Genomic DNA, 20,177 nt, shown 5'->3' with positions numbered 1-20,177 from the left:
GTTAGAATGCAACTCCAGGATCCTGAGCTCCGGAGCAACTTGGACTTCTCAGCCTGGAAAGCAAACACTGTGGTATCCCAGTTGGGCCTGCTGAGGTTGAATCAATAAGGGATTGTTTGAGCCCCTTATCCATGCTCAGCCCTGGGTTATCTGCTGGGGCAGGCAAAGCCATCTAGGATGGGGCTGTGGACCTCAAGGGGCTCACTGCCCAGCTGCAGAACAAGAGCATGAAACAAGAATAAAGCAAGCCAGGACAGGACCTGCGGAAAGCAGCCCACGGCAGACACGTGGCCAGGTGCTCCGCCATCCAGAAGGCAGCATGACCCACCCCAGGCGCCACTGTTCACACTAGATTCCAAGCAGAACACACAGCCCTGATTCGAACGGCTCATTGAATGCTCCCACAGGAACTGGCTAGGATTAGTCCCATCTCGCAGATGTGTAAACTGATGCAAGGTAACAGGAACTTGCCCACAGCTAGTTGAGGAGCCAAGGTTCTGACGTCAATTTGCCTGACTCCAAAGTTCTGAGTGTTACGTCTGTGCTTTGGGGACCACCCCCTGCAGCCCAGCTTGGCTGAACCTTTATAAACTGACCTGCCCACCTACTCACAGCTGTCAGATGCCCACCCAGCATGAACCCACTTGGCTTTATTACCTATTTCTGGCTCCATATGAGCAGATTCCAGGGATATATTGATATCAAGGCAGACCATTCCAGGCCCCGCAGAGCTTCCCTGCTAGGATGTGCCAAGATTCCAGGCACTGATGACTCTGGCCCTCTCTGTATTCTCTGGGACGTAGCTGTGACTCAGTCTTAGCTGTCCCTGTGATTCCCCCACCAACAGGCACAGAAGGACCAGAGTCGGCTCACACGGCCAGTCTCAGTCCATACAAAGCAACTGGACAGCTAACACATGGACTAAAATACAGTTGAAACACTGCTCTCTCGCCCTTAGGAATGCTTTGGGACACCTGCAGTTTGGTGGTGCGGCGGGGGAGGGGGGAGTGGTGGGGAACGACACCATCTACCTGGGACACCTATGTGGAAGGACACAGGTTCATGTTCTTGGCTCTGCTAACCAAGATGACCCTTGGTTTTCATTTTAACTGCATTTCCCAGCATAGGACAAGTGGGTTGGGGGAGGGAGGAATTCAAACACTTCCCACCCCCGGCTCAGCATTCACCTCCCCACCCCCTTCAAACAGATGTTGGTTTTGTTAGAGAAAAAGAGATAGACCAAACAGAAGCTGACAGCTCATGGTCTAGGACCAGGGCTGTTTTCAGGAAGAATAAGTTGTCGCTGATGGGGGAGGAGAGCACAGATGGGTGATCATGGCAGAAATAATTTGGCCTCAAATCGAAATGACTGGCCCTACAAGGAGTCTAGAAATCACAGTCCATTATTAGGCTGTTTGTTTAATAAATGAAGGGGATGAAGGGGAGGGAAAGGTGAGTGAATCCTGCATCCTCCGACTCCAAAAATATCCTATCGATAAACCAAGAAGTAAGGCAAATATATCATCATCTTTTAAGCAGGTCCTGGACCCACACATTACCTGCCTCTCTTCAGAGTAAACAAGGAAGAGAAGAGGGAGCAGAGAAGATGACTCTGGGTGAAACGAAATCACAACCCACTTTCCTTTCTCTCCCCTCAGAGCCCTCCACCTCGCCATCCTTTGTAAAAAAGATGAAGACCCATTCTGCCAACTCAACCAAGATGTTGACTTTCACAATGACCAACACACACACACACAAATATACACACACACACAAATACACACACACATACATACACATTGCATTGGAAGACTATAGGATTCTCTACCTCAAAAACCCTACAGAACCACTTGAAAAATCATTAAAACATTTGTTTAATGCCTTATGGTAGCAGGACATAAAATCTACATACCCCAAATCAACAGTTTTCCTATTTGCCAGACATAAACATTTAAAACTGTCAGGGAACAAAAAGAACTCATTCATGATAGCAATAAAAACTATAAAAAATGCCTAAGAATAAATCTAACAAGATCTGGATAAACGGAGCAGTGTACCTTGTTCCTGAAAAACACACAGTATTATAAACATTGAGTTCTATTAATCCATTAAGTCAACACAGCCTAGATCAAAATCCCAAAACCATGTTTTATAGAACTAGAAAAGATGATTCTAAAATTCACTCAAAAGTTTACAACACACGCTAGGAATATTTTGATAAAGCTGAACAGTGAAAGAGGAATTGCTCTATCAACTAACAAAACATAGAAAAAAGATATAGTAATTAAAATAGTGCAGTTTTGGCACCAGATCAGGGTTCAGAAAAAGGGCTGTGTATACAGGGAAATTTAGCATGTGATAAAAATTGCTTTTCACATGATTGGGAGTAGATGAATTATTCAGTAGAAGTGTGAGGGGAGGTTTGGGGGTAAAAACTAAAGTTAAATCCTTACCTCACAGCCTATGTACAAACTTAGATGGGAAGGACATGCCCTTATCATGACTCTTTACACAAGGCTGAGTCTTAACAGGTTTTTGAGGCTCAAAGCCTCTTTCAGTCTTAATACTGCTTGAAATCCAGGATCAATTCCAACTCTCCAAGGCCCCAGATCTTTCCCTCTTCATTTCCATTTGTGTGGTTGGCTAAATAATGCCCCGTCCCCAAAATGTACTCATCCTAATCTTAGGAACCAGTGAATCTGTTACCTCACGTGGTAAAAGGGACTTTGCAGATGTGATTACATTAAGGACCTTGAGGTGCGGAGTTGATTCTGGGTTATCCAGGTGGGCCCAACCTAATCACAAGGGTCTCACAAAGTGGAGGCAGGAGGATCAGAGTCACAGAGGTTGGAGGATGCCCTTTGAAGATGCAGAAAGGAGCTACAAGTTAAGGAATGCCAGCAGCTTCTAGAAGTTGGAAAAAGCCAAAAAATGGATTCTTCCCTGGACCCTCCAGAAGGACCAATCCTGCGAATACCTTTCATCCCGGTGAGACCCACTTCAGACTTCTAACCTTGAAAACTGTAAGATAATAAACTTGTGCAGTTTTAAGCCACAAAGTTTACAGTCATTTGTTACAGCAGCAGTAGGAAACTAATGCAGCTTGCAAAGTGGTTAGTCCTTTCCTGGATACTCTCTCATCCGGGCACCCTGCAAGAACCTAGAGATAAGGTGTCAAACAAGACAGAAGTGATCCCTGCCCTTGGAGAACTTACAGTCTTAGCACAGACAACTATTAACTAATTATCAATCCATTAATTATAGGATTGACTTACAGTTATCATGAGCTTCTAAATATGAGAGTAAACTCAGAGGGCATTTTACAAATGGACCTGACCTTACTTTGGAGGCCGGGCGGTGCGGGCAGCAAAAGGTTCCCTGAAGATGTGATATTTAAGCTGATCTCTAAGCTTTGAGCAGGAACTAGCTAGGCCAAGAGAAAGCACAGATTGATCAAGGCAGTGCAAAGGCCTTGAGGCAGCAAGCAGCTTGAGATTAAAAGATAGCCAGTGGTGAGCAGAGCACCCAGAAAGACAAGAAGCAGCCCAGGCAGGGTCGGACTGGGCTCTCCGCAAGTCCCTGATGTCGGAGTCTCTCCCATGCGTCCAGCTGCTTTTCCAGGAAGGCACGTGTTCAGATCCATCGCACGAAGACTTTCAGGATCTGAGTAAATTGTGATCATCAGCCAGGGGACAAAAGAGAGAAAGAGCCTGGCAAACCCTGTAGAGGCCCAGGATGCCATGACCCCAGAAACAGAGGGTGTCTGGGCAGGTTGAGACCTCTCGGAAGGGAGGATCAGCCGTGGCCAAGTCAACCACGGAGGGGCAGGAAGAGGTAAGTGCTGATTCCCCAGATAAGCCCTTGCAGGAATGACAAAAATGTCAGATGCCAGAGGCAACTGGCGGGGGGTGCAGACAGCTGGAGCCAAATCAGAAGGAAACTGCCACCTTCTCCCCAAAGGCCCTGGCGCCTCGCCTCCAGGGGGCCAGCAGGGCCAGCAGGGTCGGCGGGCAGCCTGCAGCAGGGCCGGATTCCAGAAGCTACTCTCTGGGGAAGAGGGAAGCCTAAGCCTTTCACAATGGCTCCAAGCAGAGAAGCCCCTCTGCCGGGCCTCCTGAGTGCTAGGAACTGGGGGCTTCTCAGCAAATGCCACTCAGTCCCTGACCTTCCAGAACGAGGAAGGGGGAGGGGACCAGATACTTTCAAAGACATAAAATGTTTTACAGTCAGGAATGGGCGCAAACAACACTACACACACACACACACACACACACACACACCCAAACATCCATCCTCCCGCAAGTGTTGGTGCCCCAGTCTTGTTCAGGGGGTGGACTTGGGCCAGGAGGAGCTGCAAAGCTGGGGCCCTCGGCCAGTGAGCAGGTCGCACTGAGTAATAATTAGTCTTCATATTTAATGAAAACATTTCCTCATTTGATCTCAGCCCAATCCTATTGGTTTCATGTTACGTGTGAGGTACTAACTCAATGAAGGGAAGTGCTGGTTTGACTGTGGGTCCCCCGTCCCTTGGCCCCCATCCTGGGGCCACGTGGGGTCCCCTCAGCTGTCACACTCCTGGGTCACGAAGCTCCTCAGAACTCCTCTGCCTCTGACTCGCCATGGGCATCTCAGGACCCCAGGCCCTCCAGCCAGCTCCCCAGTCAGATTCTGAGGGCGACCCTCTGTGTTCATCCACTGACCCCCTCCCCGAAGTGGCTGAGGCTCTGCTGGGAGAGAGGACGGGCCCCATCCCTCGCTCTTGGCCTTGAAAACCTGAGGGTCTAAGCGATTCAGAAAAACCGACAGTACAGCACCAGGGTGGGCGACTGCAGGGGGAGGTTGCAAATGACCCCAGGGAGAGGTCCTTTGCAAAAGGCAGAGGGCCATAACCGCGGAGGCATTTAACCTTGACCCACGAGGCCAGTGTTTCCCAGAGCACAAGGTCTGGAACACCTTCCAAACAACACACTCCCCGGAAAAGGCCTTGGTGGCCCTAAATGTCTGCAAAGTTCACCTTTTCCCCAAGCTGTGCAAGGCCTGTCAGCACGCTGCGCCTCTGGGAAAGCCTTTATCATTTCATGGGGCCACATAGAGCGTTTACTAGATACTGTTCTAAGCCCTTTATGAACATGAACTCAGCGAAGCCCCAGAACAACCTGAGGAAGGAAACACTACAATCATGCCCATTTTTCAGATAAGGAGACCGAGGCACAGACAGGTCAGGTGACTGCCACCCAGAGCAGGGATTCAGACTCAGGTTGCCTGGCTTCAGAGCCTGCTCTTCACACCCTCCCTCTTTCTCAGGGAAACTCCTGAGCTTGGTTCACGAGCTCTTCCCAGGCTGCCTCTCATAACTTCCATTAACACCTGAGAGAACAAGCCTGGCGACATCTCTACTGGCGGTAGGGGAGCTGGCAAAGGTCAGCAGGCAGCGAGGCCAGCTCTGACCTTTCCGCGCATCACTCTGGAGGCGGCTGGGGGTGGGGCAGACAGAGGCCCAGGAGGTGGGAACCCCTGCCTCTCGCCCGAGTGTTACAGAATTAACCTGGACAGGGTCCAGCTTCTCTCAAGGTGGTCTCTTCCAGGCCACCAAAGAAACATCTAGACCCTGGTTTCTGGAAGGCAGGGAAAGGAAGACCAGGCAGGGAAGCTGGCGACCCCTGAGTCTTCAGAGAGGAGAACAGTGTGCCGTGTGGCTCCTTCCGCAGGATCCACTGCAGGATTCCCGAAAATCCTCTAACAGTTACTTATTGTTACTCTATTCCCCTGCCCCAGGCAGAGTTGGTCCGGGTCCAGCTCGCACACTCTCGAAGCGGCAATGAAGTGTCAGACCAGCTCAAGCCAAGAGAAGCCTGCAGTCGTGTTCTTATTGCCATAGGAATTGTTTCTCTGGGAATGGATTTTAAAATAACAGAGAAGCTGAGAGGGGAGAGGACAGCGAGATGAAGGGAGAGGAGATTCAGGAAACCCTGGGGTCTTAGGAAAAGGCCTCACCAGATATTTACATTGAGGCCATTCCATGTGATTTTCCACCCACTCCTACTTCAAAGGAAGAAGCAGGACCCCTAAAGTGGGTGGCCTCTGTGGCTCCCCTAAACACAGCTTCCAGAGCTGGCCTGGTGAGGGCAAAGCACAGACAAGGACCTCATTCCAGGACTTCTTAGAATGACAGACCTGCCCGGGGGGCGGAGGCCACCGGCTCGGCTTCCCAGAGGACAGAGGTCAAGGCACTTGTTCATTCGTTTGCTCAAAAAGCAACCACGGAACACCTGATAGGTGCAAGCCTGCGCTAGATGTTAAAAATACAAGTATTTTACAAAAATACAAGGTGCGTGAATACCATGCTTTGTTGCCTTTTCAAAGCTGAGAAAACACTGTGGAGTCTTTGCAAGGTTCCAGGGACCAAAACAGCCAGCTTCTGGCATCCCACGGGCACTGGAAAAAGACAGGAGCCCCAGGCTGCAACCTGTTCCAGCCTGTCCGCGGTCCACCAAGTGGCCAGATGCTGCCAAACTGCACAGACTCGGCGCACCTCTCCTGGCAGCTCCATCTCCGCTGCCCCAGCCCTGTTTCAGGGTTCCTGACTCTACCGGTTAGCCGCCCCTCCTCCAGCTCTCCTCCTTCTGCCCCGTCTGCCCCACAGCAGTAAAGCTGGCACACGACCCACTATGACCAAGCCCAAGCCGACACAAAGCCCAAGCTCCGTAGGGTGGCAGCAAAGGGGCTCCACCCTCAGGTTCCCAAGGCCCCACCTGCCCCAAACCCGCAGCCCTCGGGCCAGTCACTCTGAACCTAACTGCACAAACCGCATGTGTCAGGCACGATCACGCCCCCCAGCCCTTACACAGCTGTTCTGTCCACCTGAAATGTCCTCCCCAGTCACTGCAGAGAACACCTCCGCTCACCCTACAAGACCCACTTCAAAACCTTGGCGTGTAGCCTTGGTCCACCAGGCCAGCGTTTCCCAAGGTATGAAGTCTGGAACACCATCCCAACAAAGGAATTCCACAGCCTCATGTGTTTGTGAAACCCCTCTTCTTGGCAATCTTTGCAAGGTGAGCACACTACACACCACAAGCACGAACAAAATGTTTACTATATATTTCTCTAGGCACTTTATTAATATTAACTCAGCTAAGCCTAGAAGAACCTTATAAAATAGATACTCTGATCATCCCCATTTTACAGAGGAGAAAACTGAGGCACAAAGATGCCCCCAAGCTCCCACATACCTAACTCCCCTAAATGGGTACTTGCTCATACGCCCCTTGCCTGCCTGGCCCACTCAGCACACATTTGTGTCACAGCTAATTCTACACTCGCTACTGGGTCTTCCCCAGCCAGCCTCAGAGCTCATCAAGGGCAGAGGCTGAGTCTGAATCAGCAATCATCTCACCACCCCAGCACGAGCATGCAGTAGGTGCTTGCAGTAGTAACTTTTTGAAGGTAAAGCTCCAGGGAACCTGGATCCAGTGGCCAAGATAAGGCCCACAGGAGGGGGGAAGGGATCAGTCACCCCCCTGGAGTTTGCAGAGAACCCCTTCCATTCAGGGCTCAGGGAGGAGCCCCCCTGCCCCCAAGGTTCAGCCCCCAGTGGGATCGGACAAGGTTGGGTGGTTAAATGCCCGGCCTGGATAAGCTCACACGTCTAAGAGGCAGGGGTGGGTGGTGGGCAGCCCAGGCTCGGGGCACAGGCCTGGCTCATGCACTCATGTTCCAGGTGGGCCAGTCAGGGCCACGCTAGGGAGGAAACAGGCAGGAGAAATGATTCCATCTGCAGGCAAGGAGAGCAGGGAGTGAGTTCTCGGTCCAAAAACCACAAGCAATCACAGATACAGGAGGCACCGTGAACGGCCCACAGAGAGGGGAGCAGAGCAGTCCGGGAAGACTTCCTGAAGGAGGGAGTTTGTGATTGCCCGAAGAAGAGGGGTGGAGTCGCGGTATGGGGTGGGGAGGGGACAGGCCAAGCACCTCAGCTCAGCAGAAAGAACAAGAAAGAGACTTCAGAGTCAGAGTCCAGGCTCAGGAACTGGGGTCAGGGGGCAAAAAGGCCCCTGCATTCCCCCAGGGCATGGGGTCTCCCACTGCAGGTCTTAAGCCAGAGGGGCTGTGGAATCAATTTTCTGAATCTTGGCAAGCACTTTTTTATGAACTAGATAGAATACAATAAAAAAGAAAGTATCACATATGGTAATAGTAAGCACGATTTTGTGAAATTTATTTCAGGGGTGTGTGTGTGTGTATACGTGTGCGCGCACAGACTCAGGCATCGTATAAAAGGTATTTCCTACTATGGGTCGTGATGAAAGAATCTCAAAAAACTCTGTTCTCCACGCAGTGCTTCCTAAACCTTGCTGCATCAAAAAAAAAAAAAAAAAAACCCACTTGGGGAGACCATTAAACACAGGTCTCCAGGCCCTAGACTTCCTGAGTCATGCGTGGGTCTGGGTATCCACTTCTTTAATCTCCCCAGTTCATCCTGATGAGCCAGGCAGCTCCCTGCTGCTTACGGGATGTTGTACCTAAGACCAGCTAAAGAATTTGTGGGATGCAGAGCAAACTGAAATTACAGGACCCCTCATTCGAAAAGCTGGGAAAACATGTCGTTAAAGAGAGTAAAATGAAAAGTGTTTTGCTCTCTGCTGAGGTCTCTCTCTCTCCCCTTATTCGTTTGGTGTTTCACGTGTGCTTCCTCGGACATGGGGATCCTTGTGGGGCAAGTGCAGACCCTCACAGGCAACCTTAGACCCCTCCCTGAAACTCCACGGTGTGTAAATGCACACGCGTGCCACCCTTCCCACCAGCCAGCAGACTGAAGCGTCGCCCTGGTCAGGGGCAGGGAAGTCAAGCCAGGCACCTCCCCTTCCCAGGGGCCTACCATCATATGACGGATGGGCAACCCTCCAGGTATTGCAGTCTTTCCCTGGGACTCGCTAGGATCGGGGTGGCCAGAGGCTCTCCCTTGACGAGTCACCCTCTAAGCACACTGTGGCACTGCCAGCCCAGGGCGGGTACTACAGCTGCCACACCCCACTCCAGGGTGCCACGGGGTGCACTCACCCAATCCCAGCCCTCTCTGAGCCCACACCCAGGCTCCAGCCACAGGCAGAGGGTGGCAGCGATCACTGGGCAGGGGTGGAGAGGGGGAGGCCAGGTGGAACTGGGGTGCCAGAGGGTAGGGAGTGAGTAGTGGAGAAGCCACCCCAGGGAGGCAGCAGGAGATGGTGAGTGGTAGGTCATGGTCAAGTCCCTGGGCCCCCTGGGCCCATTAGACTTCACTTACAAAGCACAGTTTTAAGAACAGAGTATTGAGAATTTGGAGATGGTGAGCACAAAGCATTAAACTCCAAGCGTGGACCCTGCTGAGCACTGTGCCCTGGTCTCTGCACTGGTCAAATGGCCCTGCCTGGGAAGCCGGGGGTGGGGATGGGGGCGCAGGACCAGGTGGGAGGAAACAGTGTGGGTCCAGCACTATCAGCACATCAGGGATCAGTCCCTTTCCAAAACCGACTTGCCAGAGTCTCTAAATAGAAAACCAAAAGCAGTCGCAAGTTCTGAAATCCATCCCATCGCTTCTTAGTATAGTCTGAAAATGGTAAAAACCCTAACGTCTGGCCAGAATACAGCCGTGTTTCTAAAAGAGCAGGAGCCAGTCCCTGTGAGCCACGCTGGAGCCTCCTTCCCTAAAGCTCCCCGACATCTCTTAAAAGGGTCTTTACAGACACGGCAACAGCGTGACCCATGCCACTGGGACTGCAAAGTGACCCCCAGAAGGACCCACACCCGCTCTGGATTCACGGTCTCGGTGAGTCCTTGGTGTATGTGATCCAGGTCACCCCACACAACCGGCACAGCCCGACTCTATTCCAGGCTGCAGGCTGGGTGGCAGACAGGAGGGTGAGGTCCCCCTTGACCCTCACCGTCTAACGGGGGATTCAACAGGGAGGAAACGAGAAGGGGACATCTGGACACACACAGCTTAGCTCTGTCACTGCGATGCAGCCTTTTTTGTCTGTGGACACCTGGGGAAAGGCCATCCAACTTTTGAGTATTCAGGGTACACGTGTCCTTGCTCCATCCCCAAGACTCTCTCCACATCCCCCCAGAACTGCCTTTAACCTGGGCAAGAGGAGCCCCATCCTGGGCACTGAGCTTTCAAGGGCCCCAATCTGCACCCCCTCCAGCCACAGCCGACCCCACAAGGCGAGGAGACAGTGGGGCCGAGGGGACATGACCCCCTAGAGACCAGAGCCCCCGTTTATAGAGCAAGCACGGGTACCCAAGGGTCTGGAACGCCCTCCCCAAACAGCTGGGCACACTCAGGCAGGAGGTATGGCCAAGTGGCAGTTGTCAGGGTGAGCAGAGAGGGTTCTGGGCGGGACTAGAGTGTCCACAGTGTGTGGGTGAGGCCCGACCGGGGCAAGGTGTCCAGCCGGACAAGGAGGGAAGAGAAGGGTGGCTCTTCCTGCACCACCAAGTTCCCGTGCAAAATTCACAGAGGCAAGACTTCTAAACCCCCAGGTCATTAGGAGGGTGTGTTTGTTAAGGTCAATGACAGAATATATTTTATTTAACAGTTCATACTTTTGAATTATATCTTTTAAATATTTAGACATACAATGTGTGGGCTTCTATCTGTATGTACCGTTGCCCCAGACACCGCAAACGTGAGGGACAGGCTGGGCTGGCAGGGAAGGCGGCTCTTATCCCCCAAGGCCATTTTGACCCAGCATCACTGAAGTGTCATCTTCAAATGCATCCCAAGAAAAACCTGCTGATGGGAATACAAAATGGTGTAACTCCTATGGCGGGAAATTTGCACTATCTGGCAGAATTACACGTGCATTTACGTTCTCACTCAGAAAACCCACTTAAGAAAAATATATCCTAAAGATTCATTTGCAAAAATATGAAATGAATAACTCACAAGGCTATTTACTGTGGAATTACATGTGACACGAAAGGTTAGAACAACACAATGTCTATCCGCAGGGGACTCGCTAAAAAAACTACAATCATTGGCACCACCAAGAACTACAGAGCTACAGAAGGGAATGCAGGAGGGACTTCCCTGGCGGTCCAGTGGTTAGGATTCAGCACTTTCACTACAGGGGCCTGGGTTCGATCCCTGGTCAGGGAACTAAGATCCTGCAAGCCGCACAGTATGACCAAAAAAAAAAAAAATGAATGCAGGAGAGATGAACATTCTGGAGATGAACCTTCTGGTGATGATTGGACAACCCTCTGAATGTAGTTAATACCACCGAACTGTACACTTAAAGATAGTTAAGATGGTAAATTTTATGTGTTTTTAACCACAAATTTTTAAATTGTGAAAAACAAAATGAATGCAGAAGCTATCTGTGCCCTGATCTAGAGCAATCTCCACAGCACATTGTGAAACAAAAAAGCCAAGTGCAGAACAGTGTAACTAGTACACCACCTCCGTATAAGGAAAAAAGGAAGGGATAAACAACAAGGTCCTACTGTACAGCACAGGGAACTATATTCAATATCCTGTGATAAACCACCATGGAAAAGAATACGAAAAAGAACTATGTATATGTATACATATATATGAATCACTTTGCTGTAGAGCAAAAATTAACACAACATTGTAAATCAACTATACTTCAAAAAAATCTTTTAAAAAGGAGGAAGGCACACCCACACATGCTAACATTTACAAAAAGAAACAATGGAAAGATAAATCAAAAACGAATTCAAAACATGACTCCCTACAAATAACAGATAAGGGGGATATTATTTATACAAGCATTCCAGTAATTAAGTGAAAAAGAAATGTCAGAATTAGAAAAGGACTGTTTTGTAACCCTTAATGAAATAATGACATAGGCAGCGATCATCAACACCTATTAACATCACAAGAGGAGAGATGACCAGATGTTGTGTGATTCCTGATACGATTCTTTTTTTTTCCGGATCTCTATTGGAGTATAATAGCTTTACAATGTTGCACCAGTTTCTGCTGTACAACAAAGTGAATCAGCTGTATTTACACATATTTCCCCTTATCCCCTTCCTTTTGAGCCTCCCACCCAACCTCCCTATCCCACCCCTCTAGGTCATCACCAGTCATCGAGTTGACCTCTCTGTTATGCAGCAGCTTCCAACTCGCTATCTATTTTACATTTGTTAGTGTATATGTGAATGCTACTCTCTCACTTCATCCCAGCTTCCCCTTTCCCCCCACCCCCATGTCCTCAAGTCCGGTCTCTACATCTGCATCTTTATTCTTGCCCTGCCACTGGGTTCCCTGATATGATTCTTAATGGAAGAATACTACACAACCATAGAGGTAATTTTGCGCCCCCCCACCAAAAGAATCATAATAAGGAAGAGGAGAAGGAACCAAAATCCGATCAAGACTCCCTATCCAATTTCCAACTTTCTGGACACACTGAGGACAGAGGAACACATTAATAGGCACCATGAGGATATAATCAACAAAATCCTGAACCAGGAAGATGCTATCAAAGCCTAGTTTCTTCAAAATAAATTGCAAAGAAAAGAGAGAGAGGGAGGATAGAACCTATAGACAGTGGTATTCTGGTGAAGGTTTAACACCCAGCTCTCCAGGAAAATAAAGGCATGTACTCCCACATTAGTCAGCTCAGGCTGCCATAACAGCACACCACAGACTGGGTGACTTAGACACCAGACATTTATTTCTCAGATCTGGAGGCTGGGCAGTCCAAGATCAAGGTGCTCGCTGATTTAGTTTCCGCTGAGGGCCATCCTTTTGGCTTAAAGACAGCAGACTTCTCTCTGTGTCTTCACGTGGGAAGGGGGAGGCGGGAGAGGGAGCAAGCACACATGTGCTCTGGTCTCTCTTCCTCTTCTTATAAGGATGCTAATCCCATCATGGGGACCCCACCCTCATGACTTCATGCATACCTTTGTCTTCATAATTACCTCCCAAAGGCCCCACCTCTAAATATCATCACATTGAGAGTTAGGGCTTCAATGTATGAATTGGGAGATGGAGGGAACATAAACAGTCAATCCATAACACCTCCAGATATGATACACCATGATCCGCTGGACCAACTATGAAGCTTTCTTGTCCTCCCCCACCACCTCCCTCCCCCCCCACAAAAAAGATCCTAAATCCAATCAAACATTTACACCTAATCTCTAACATAGAAGAGGTACAGGGGGACTTCCCTGGTGGCACAGTGGTTAAGAATCTGCCTGCCAATGCGGGGGACACGGGTTCAAGCACTGGTCCAGGAAGATCCCACGTGCCTCGGAGCAACTAAGCCTGTGCACCACAACTACTGAGCCTGCGTGCTGCAACTACTGAAGCCCAAGTGCCTAGAGCCCGTGCTCCGCAACAAGAGAAGCCACCACACTGAGAAGCCCATGCACAGCAACGAAAAGTAGCCCCCACTTGCCACAACTAGAGAAAGCCCGCATGCAGCAACGGAGACCCAACACAGCCAAAAAATAAAAAATAAATAAAAATTAAAAAGCAATGAAGATGGGTGGGCTGTGGGGAGCCCTCCCCCTGCCACCACTTTCCAGAGCAGAGAATTCTAAAGTGTCTAAGAATTCCTCATTTGAACTTGGCTTCCCAGGTCATTGTGAAGGTACTACTCATCAAGGTTAGATCGAACCTACTTATTTAACCATCGATTACCTTGCTGCATAACCTGTAGATATGCAGCCCTGCAGTATGTGGTCTCCCTTTGTTCTCGTGCCTCAGGTCTTGTACAGGAGGAACAGGTTTACAGAACGCATGCCGTTCTTCAGGGGAGCAAAAAACAACTCTGTCCCTCGTCCCCTGCCCATGAACCCGCCCTCTGGGTGTATTCATTCTTTCCTCTGCTTAAAAATCCGGGCAGGTCCCACCACTCTTCTGATTTTCTCTTAGAACATTCCCACTCCAGGAATTAATATTAACCTTTATCCAAATGAAAATCTCTCCCTCCCTAGCTGTGAGATGTGCACCCCGGATGGAATGCAGGGCCCTTACTCTGGTTCTCGCTCCTCGTGCCCTGATCACTCGCTGCTATGTTGGACCCTTTAGGGTTGGATACAGAGATGAGCAGGAGACAACAGACAAGACTTCTAATCGCCATCTGTGAAAGGGAGGGAGGGAACGATCAGGGGAGGGAGGCGGGGAGAAGAGTGAGATATACATGCTTTAAAGAGTTTCACCAATGTGGTATCCTTACACTGGGAAGTTTCTCTGGGAAGAACTGGGGTGGGGAGCTGGGTGGCTCCAATCTCGTGCCGCCCTCCCAATGAATGCTACATTTCCCTGCGGCTTTTATTTGCCATGTGAACATCACTGTGGCTAAGAGAAGTCATTAGTAGCCCAAACACAGGGCTGCAAGAGTCTACTGGAAACAGGCCTCTAAGGAATTGGGGTCCTCTTCTTTTTGCCAAAATAGCTTCATCAGAGGGGCTCTGGGCTTGTAATGGAGGTGACCAGAGCAGAGCATCTCTGAATAAAGCAAGGTGCCCCCAGCACGTGTTAGACCCAGACACCCAGCCCAGGAAGGTAGGTATACACACACACACACACACACACACACACACACACACACACACACAGAGAGAGAGAGAGAGAAAGAGAGAGAGAAAGGAGAACACAAACCACCAACAGGAGCAATAAGCATGAAATAAAAGACTATTTGTCAAGAAACAGCCTTGTCACCCTGCCCATCAGCTGAAACCAAGCCACTGTAAACACATGTATGGAGCCAAGCAGAGGCCAGAGCTGTGAAGAGCCCTGTGCCAAATGCTGTCCCCAAGCCTTCTGCTTCTAAAGTGAATAAGACACAGCAACGTATGACACCAGGCCAGCTCCAGCCTGTAACTTGCCCAGACCCGAACCAGGTGCCTGCAGGGCCCATGCAGGGCTTTGCGTGGAAGGGCTCAGTTACGCTTTGGAGCACCCATCCCAAGCATCTGGAATCTGCCCCAAGCCTCCTTAACACCTCCCAGTATCCTATTCGGAAATCCATTTTCCACAAATTCATCCAGCTCCTCCCTGAACCTAATTATACCTTCTCACTGCTTCCATCCTGGTGGAAAGAGTTCTGGAAGATTACACTTGTTTGGGCCTCTTTTTATTTGTGCTAAAACTATCCTTTCCAAGTGTCTCTGGAGGTCCCCAAGTTCCAGCCCACCACACGCCAGAACCCCCATCCCCATTCACTGGTTCCCTTCACGGACTTCCCCTCTGGCCCCCCTCTGCACAGTCCAGGCTGCAGGAGCGTCCCCACGCCCCCCCCCCCCCCACTCCCCCAACACACACACACTTTTGAATTCCAAAAGTAATACATGAATATACGCTCCTTGTAAAACATGCAAACAAGACACAAGCAGACAGAGAAAAAAAATGGGAGTCCTCTTTCACTCTCTCCCCTGGTCCAGCCCCAGATTTCTCCCTCTAGGTAACTGCCAAAAATGGTTTCCTACCAACCTTTTTTCTGGAGAGAGATATATATATACACCTAGATATAGACTGACTTTTTTTTCATAAGTGAGATCATGCTATACATATCATTCTGTGACTTGAGAAGCTTCGTTTTTAAAATATGTTCATATGGAAGTGTGCGGAATCCACACTACTGTGGGTGTTTGGAGAATAATACTAATAGAAGCTTTGGGGAAGTATTTCCAACCAAAATGAAGGAAATAAAATTGCATGCAAAAGCTTCCAGAAGCACTTTTATATGCTCTTCTGAGAACCGCCTTATCCAGCCATTAAGTGTACCGCTCTTCCCAACACAAAATATCCCTGTCTCCTTGATACAAGACAATGCCAGAATTCATCTTGGTAGCCCTCCCCAGCTTGGTAAACACCAAGGAGGACAAAAGAACTGGGCCCTGTCTCTTGCCTTGCTCCATTAACGATCAGCAGAGCGGTGCCACAGAGGCTTTGGAGAAGGAAGACGGGAAGCAGGTCCTGAGTTGCCACTGAACTTGGGGACCCTTCTCTGGGCCTCAGTTTCCTCGGTTATAGGAAAGATAACACTCTAATAGCCAACCCTGGGGTGGTTTTAGGATCAAAAGAGATGGACGGTACCAATGCAGGTTTGTGTGCTCTAGAAGGCTATTACAGCCGTGAGTCGTAATTATCATTAAATGGGAAAAGCTAAATTCGAGTGAGTTGCGCAAACGAGGGATTTGGCAACTTTTACTTGAGTGCTTACGCGTTTTCTAGGGGAATTCAACCACGAGCCGGGGCGACGCGGCCCTAACCTTCCCGGGGTGGCCAGCGCGCCACCTGCCGGCGGAGGAGGCGGCCGCGGAGGGGTCCCGGCACCGCGGGCTGCGTGACCCCGCTCCCTCTCCGACCCCACCACGGACTCCCGCCATCCGAGCCGGTTCGGTGGCCGGGGAGCCGCAGCCGAAGGTCCTCCGCCGGCCCAGCCCCAGAGACCGGACGGAATCGCCTCTCCGGTGTCCCTGGCGGCCGGCGTGAGAGTGAGGGGCCCGGATGCAAGGCCTTGGCATCGCGGGAACCTGCTCCCCAACACAAAGCCGCAGCCGCGCAGGTGAGCGCGGCGGAGCCACGTGAGCCGGTAAACGTCCAGGAACTGAGCCGCCGAGTCCCGGCCAGCCATGGTCGCCCCTCCGCGCGCCCCCGCCGCAGGTTTGAGCCACCTCCAGTCGGATTCGGGAGGCGAAGGGGCGAAGGTTGGGAGAGCAAGGAAAAGAAGGAGGGGGGGGGCGCGGCCAGAGACCACCGCAGTCCCAGCCCCGCACCTTCCGTCCCTCCGCTCCGCGCCCCCACCCCCCACTGTCTGTGCCCCCAGCGCCCCGATCACCCCGCGTCCCCACCCTCCAGTCCTCGACCGCCCAGCGCCCCCTGCCCCCAATGCCACCCTCCCAAGCCCCAAACCCCACCCCCGCGCCCCCAGCCCCCGGCTGCCCCGCGCCCTCAGTTCCCGCCGCCCCCAGCCACTCACCGGCGGCTCCCGTAGCCGCTGCCGGGGGAGCCGGCGCCCGGCTCGGGGTAGCCGTGCTGCTGCAGGGCTGCGGCCGGGAAGGGGTAGAGGAAGCCGGTGGCCAGCGCCGACCCGCAGAGGCAGCAGCACGCCCAGGGCAGGAGGAGAGCCAGCTTCATCTTGCGCGGCCGCCCGCGGGGACCCGGAGTCCCGGGCGGGAGGACAGTCGGGAGCGCCCCGGCGGCCGGACCGAGCCCGCGGCCCCCGCCGGGAGCCGAGCGAGCGCGCTGGCGAGCGAGCGGAGCCCGGGTCCGAGCTGGAAGTGTCTGGGGGGCGCCCACGCCTCTCAGGGCCGCCTTTTCAAATTCGGCGAGGTGGGCTCTGCGCCGTCAAAGGGGGCGTGGGGCTTTCTTATTAACCCTCGGCGGTCCGAGGCCGAGGAGGCGGCAGTAGCGGCAGAGCTGGGGTTCCTGCTCCGCTGGGGGTCCCGGGAGCTGCGCGCCCCGAAAGCCAGACCTGTGCCTGAGTCCCCGCACACACGCTCTTTAGAACCTTCCCAACCGAACCCTCTTCGGGTCGCAGCGCTTAACGGAGCACCTACTCTGTGCCTGGCAAGTTCACCTGGGCAATGTTGTTTAATCCCTACAACGTTGCTCTCTATATTAGGTGGTGCCGTTCCCATTTTTCAGAGGTACAAACTGAGGCTCAAGAGAGTTAAGCGAGAAAAGCACACGCTCCTTGTCCAAGGCTCTTTGGACCAAGCCGTTGCACACCCAGGCTTCCCCAGAATCCTCTCCCCCTTTCACTTCCAGCCTCTACCTTGCCAACTGTCTTTCTAAGCTGAGAAGCAGCTGGGAAGGAAGGAAGCATTTGCTTTGGGGTGAAAAGTTGTCACTAGACTCACAGATGCATGAGGCATCATATCTGGGAAGGAGCTGGGGGAAGATGTAATACAATCCCACATTTTACAGATGGGAAAGCTGGGTCTCAGATCACACACTAAGCCCAGGACCAGCCTGGCCCCAAACTGGTCTTTTCTGGACCTCCAGATCTCCACAGGGCTTGTACCCAGCACAAAGAGGGGGAGACCTGAAATCCAGCCTGTGCCCTACTCCCCTAGGGACAGAGTCTTTTTCTAATTCTCCCCAAAGCATCCAAGGGTTGGCAGAGGTCCTGAGGCGGGCTCTGCCCCTGCTAACAGTGGGGATCTCCTAGTCTGTAAAATGCCAGTAGGGCTGGAGAGAAGCCCTCAAGTATGTAAGTGCTTGCTGGACTGTGACCCATGTTGTAGAAGCACTGTGGGATCCTTGTTAGAGGAAGAACAGGAAGATGCGGTTGAAAATGTGGCGAGAAAGGGCTGCCCCCAGGGCTTTTGTCCTCTTGTTTATGTAATCCCGATATATATCCATATGCACATTTCCCACATGTACCCTCTTGGGTACAAATCCCAAGATGTTATATCCAACCCCCTTCATCCTCTTCCCAAACCACTCATTCTTATCCACTCGATTCCCTCGAATCCTCCCTGGGCCTTTACTTTCTTTCTCTTCCTTTTCTTTCTTTTTTTTTTAGCTGTGCAGCATGGCAGGTGGGATCTTAGTCCCCCCACCAGGGATCGAACCCTCGCCCCCTGCAGTGGAAGCACAGAGTCGTAACCACTGGACTGCGGTCCCCTGCCTGGACCTTTTAAATGGAACTTCCACACTTCTCAAGTCCAGAGTTTCCATGTAGGAATTGGGATGGACAGAGTCCATCTCAGACTAGACAGCGCCCTAATGGGAAACATCACTTGGACTTGGGACCACTTCCTTCATCTTGCCCCCCGTCCCTTTCTCAAGGCCTAAAAGATCTGGAGAATTTGGGTTATCAGGAGATTTTCAGTGCCTCCCCCAAAAGGAATCTGAACTGTGTTCCTTGGGCTGTTTTCCAACATCCAATAAATGATGAGGTCATCCCCCCCACCAGGAATTTGTAAGCATCTGTCTTCCTCCTTTCCCTCCTTTACTTGCATAATGAGATCTTAAAGACCAGAGGAATTCCATGTTGCTGTAAATTGGCTTTATGCTGTAGGCATTGCAGTAGGGAACAAGAATTGAGTTTTTATCTTAAATTCATTTTTCCAGTGCCATGGGCTGCACCCAAACTAGAGGTACAAAGGACAGGAAGGGATACCACTATTCCATAATTGCAGGATTCTTTTAGGATGAAAAGTCTTTAGGAAAAGAATTAATACATCCCAGAAATTTCAACACTGAGGCAGTTGGTTGAGTTTGGTCCTCCGTTTCACCTCTAAGACAAAAAGTTCATTCTGGCCCAGTGAACATGCACTGAGAAACTTCATTGTTTCCAGCACTGCCCTGGTGCAGTGAATGCTCTTAAAGAAGCAAATAACATGATTCTCACCCTCAGGATGCTTCCATTATTTAGGAAGCATTAAAATGGCCTTTTTTTTTTCCTTCAGAAGCCAGCAGACGGACTTCACTGGCGGTCCACTGGTTAAGAATCTGCCTTCCAATGCAGGGGACGTAGGTTCCATCCCTGGTCAGGGAACTAAGAACCCACATGCAGCAGGGCAACTAAGCCCGTGCACCACAACTACTGAGCCTACGCTCTAGAGCCCATGTGCCTAGAGCCTGTGCTCTGCAACAAAAGAAGCCACTGCAATAAGAAGCACACGCACCGCAACGAAGAGTAGCCCCTGCTCGCCACAACTAGAGAAAGCCCACGTGCAGCAACAAAGACCCAACACAGCCAAAACTAAATAAAATTAATTACTTAATTTTTTTTAAAAAGCCAGCAAGCTGTCTGGACACTCTGCAAACAAGAGGAGGCTCCGTTTAGAGGATGAGGCATAAAGAGACAAAGGTTCAGGAAATCAAGAATAGAAATGTGATATCACACACACCATCCAGATCCAGAAGTAAACCCCTTCCCTCTCCAGTCCTCCCCAGCATCTTCATTTGTAAAGTGAAGAGTGGACTGGCTTGTCTCTGAAGACCTTTCCAGTTCTGGCCTTCTGTAATTCACTTTTCCTTCATCCTCCACTTCTGTCACCAGAGCAGATGTGGATACACCCAACCTTAGCAAGCCATCACTCTTGTAGGCAAGATTTCCAGTTGCAGCACCCCCAAGCAGGCCATGGGAGCCGAGAAGAATGGAGAAGGATTCTGTGGTATCACATTTTAACCCCTCCCTCACCCCCAGAGGACACCAGGTAATAGAGTTCAAATCCAACCAGTAACAGCTGTG

General features: G+C 51.0%; 1 protein-coding gene across 2 annotated transcripts in view; it reads right to left on the bottom strand.

Moving 5' to 3' along the window:
- Positions 1–17,243, bottom strand: part of COL26A1 (collagen type XXVI alpha 1 chain) — a 163,343-nt gene extending 146,100 nt beyond the window's left edge. Inside the window, exon 1 of one of the 2 annotated variants that reach the window (XM_057750948.1) lies at positions 16,950–17,243. In XM_057750948.1, coding sequence (XP_057606931.1) covers positions 16,950–17,107 — 158 coding nt within the window. In that variant the 5' untranslated portion in view covers positions 17,108–17,243. The remainder of the gene's footprint in view (positions 1–16,949) is intronic. The other variant, XM_057750949.1, reaches the window with a different exon arrangement.
- Between the last annotated feature and the right edge of the window lie 2,934 nt (positions 17,244–20,177).

Source organism: Hippopotamus amphibius, chromosome 9, assembly GCF_030028045.1.
Source record: "Hippopotamus amphibius kiboko isolate mHipAmp2 chromosome 9, mHipAmp2.hap2, whole genome shotgun sequence".
Lineage (NCBI taxonomy): Eukaryota > Metazoa > Chordata > Mammalia > Artiodactyla > Hippopotamidae > Hippopotamus > Hippopotamus amphibius.
The sequence above is the reverse complement of the archived record's forward strand: the minus strand, read 5'-3'. Positions and strand labels throughout refer to the sequence as shown.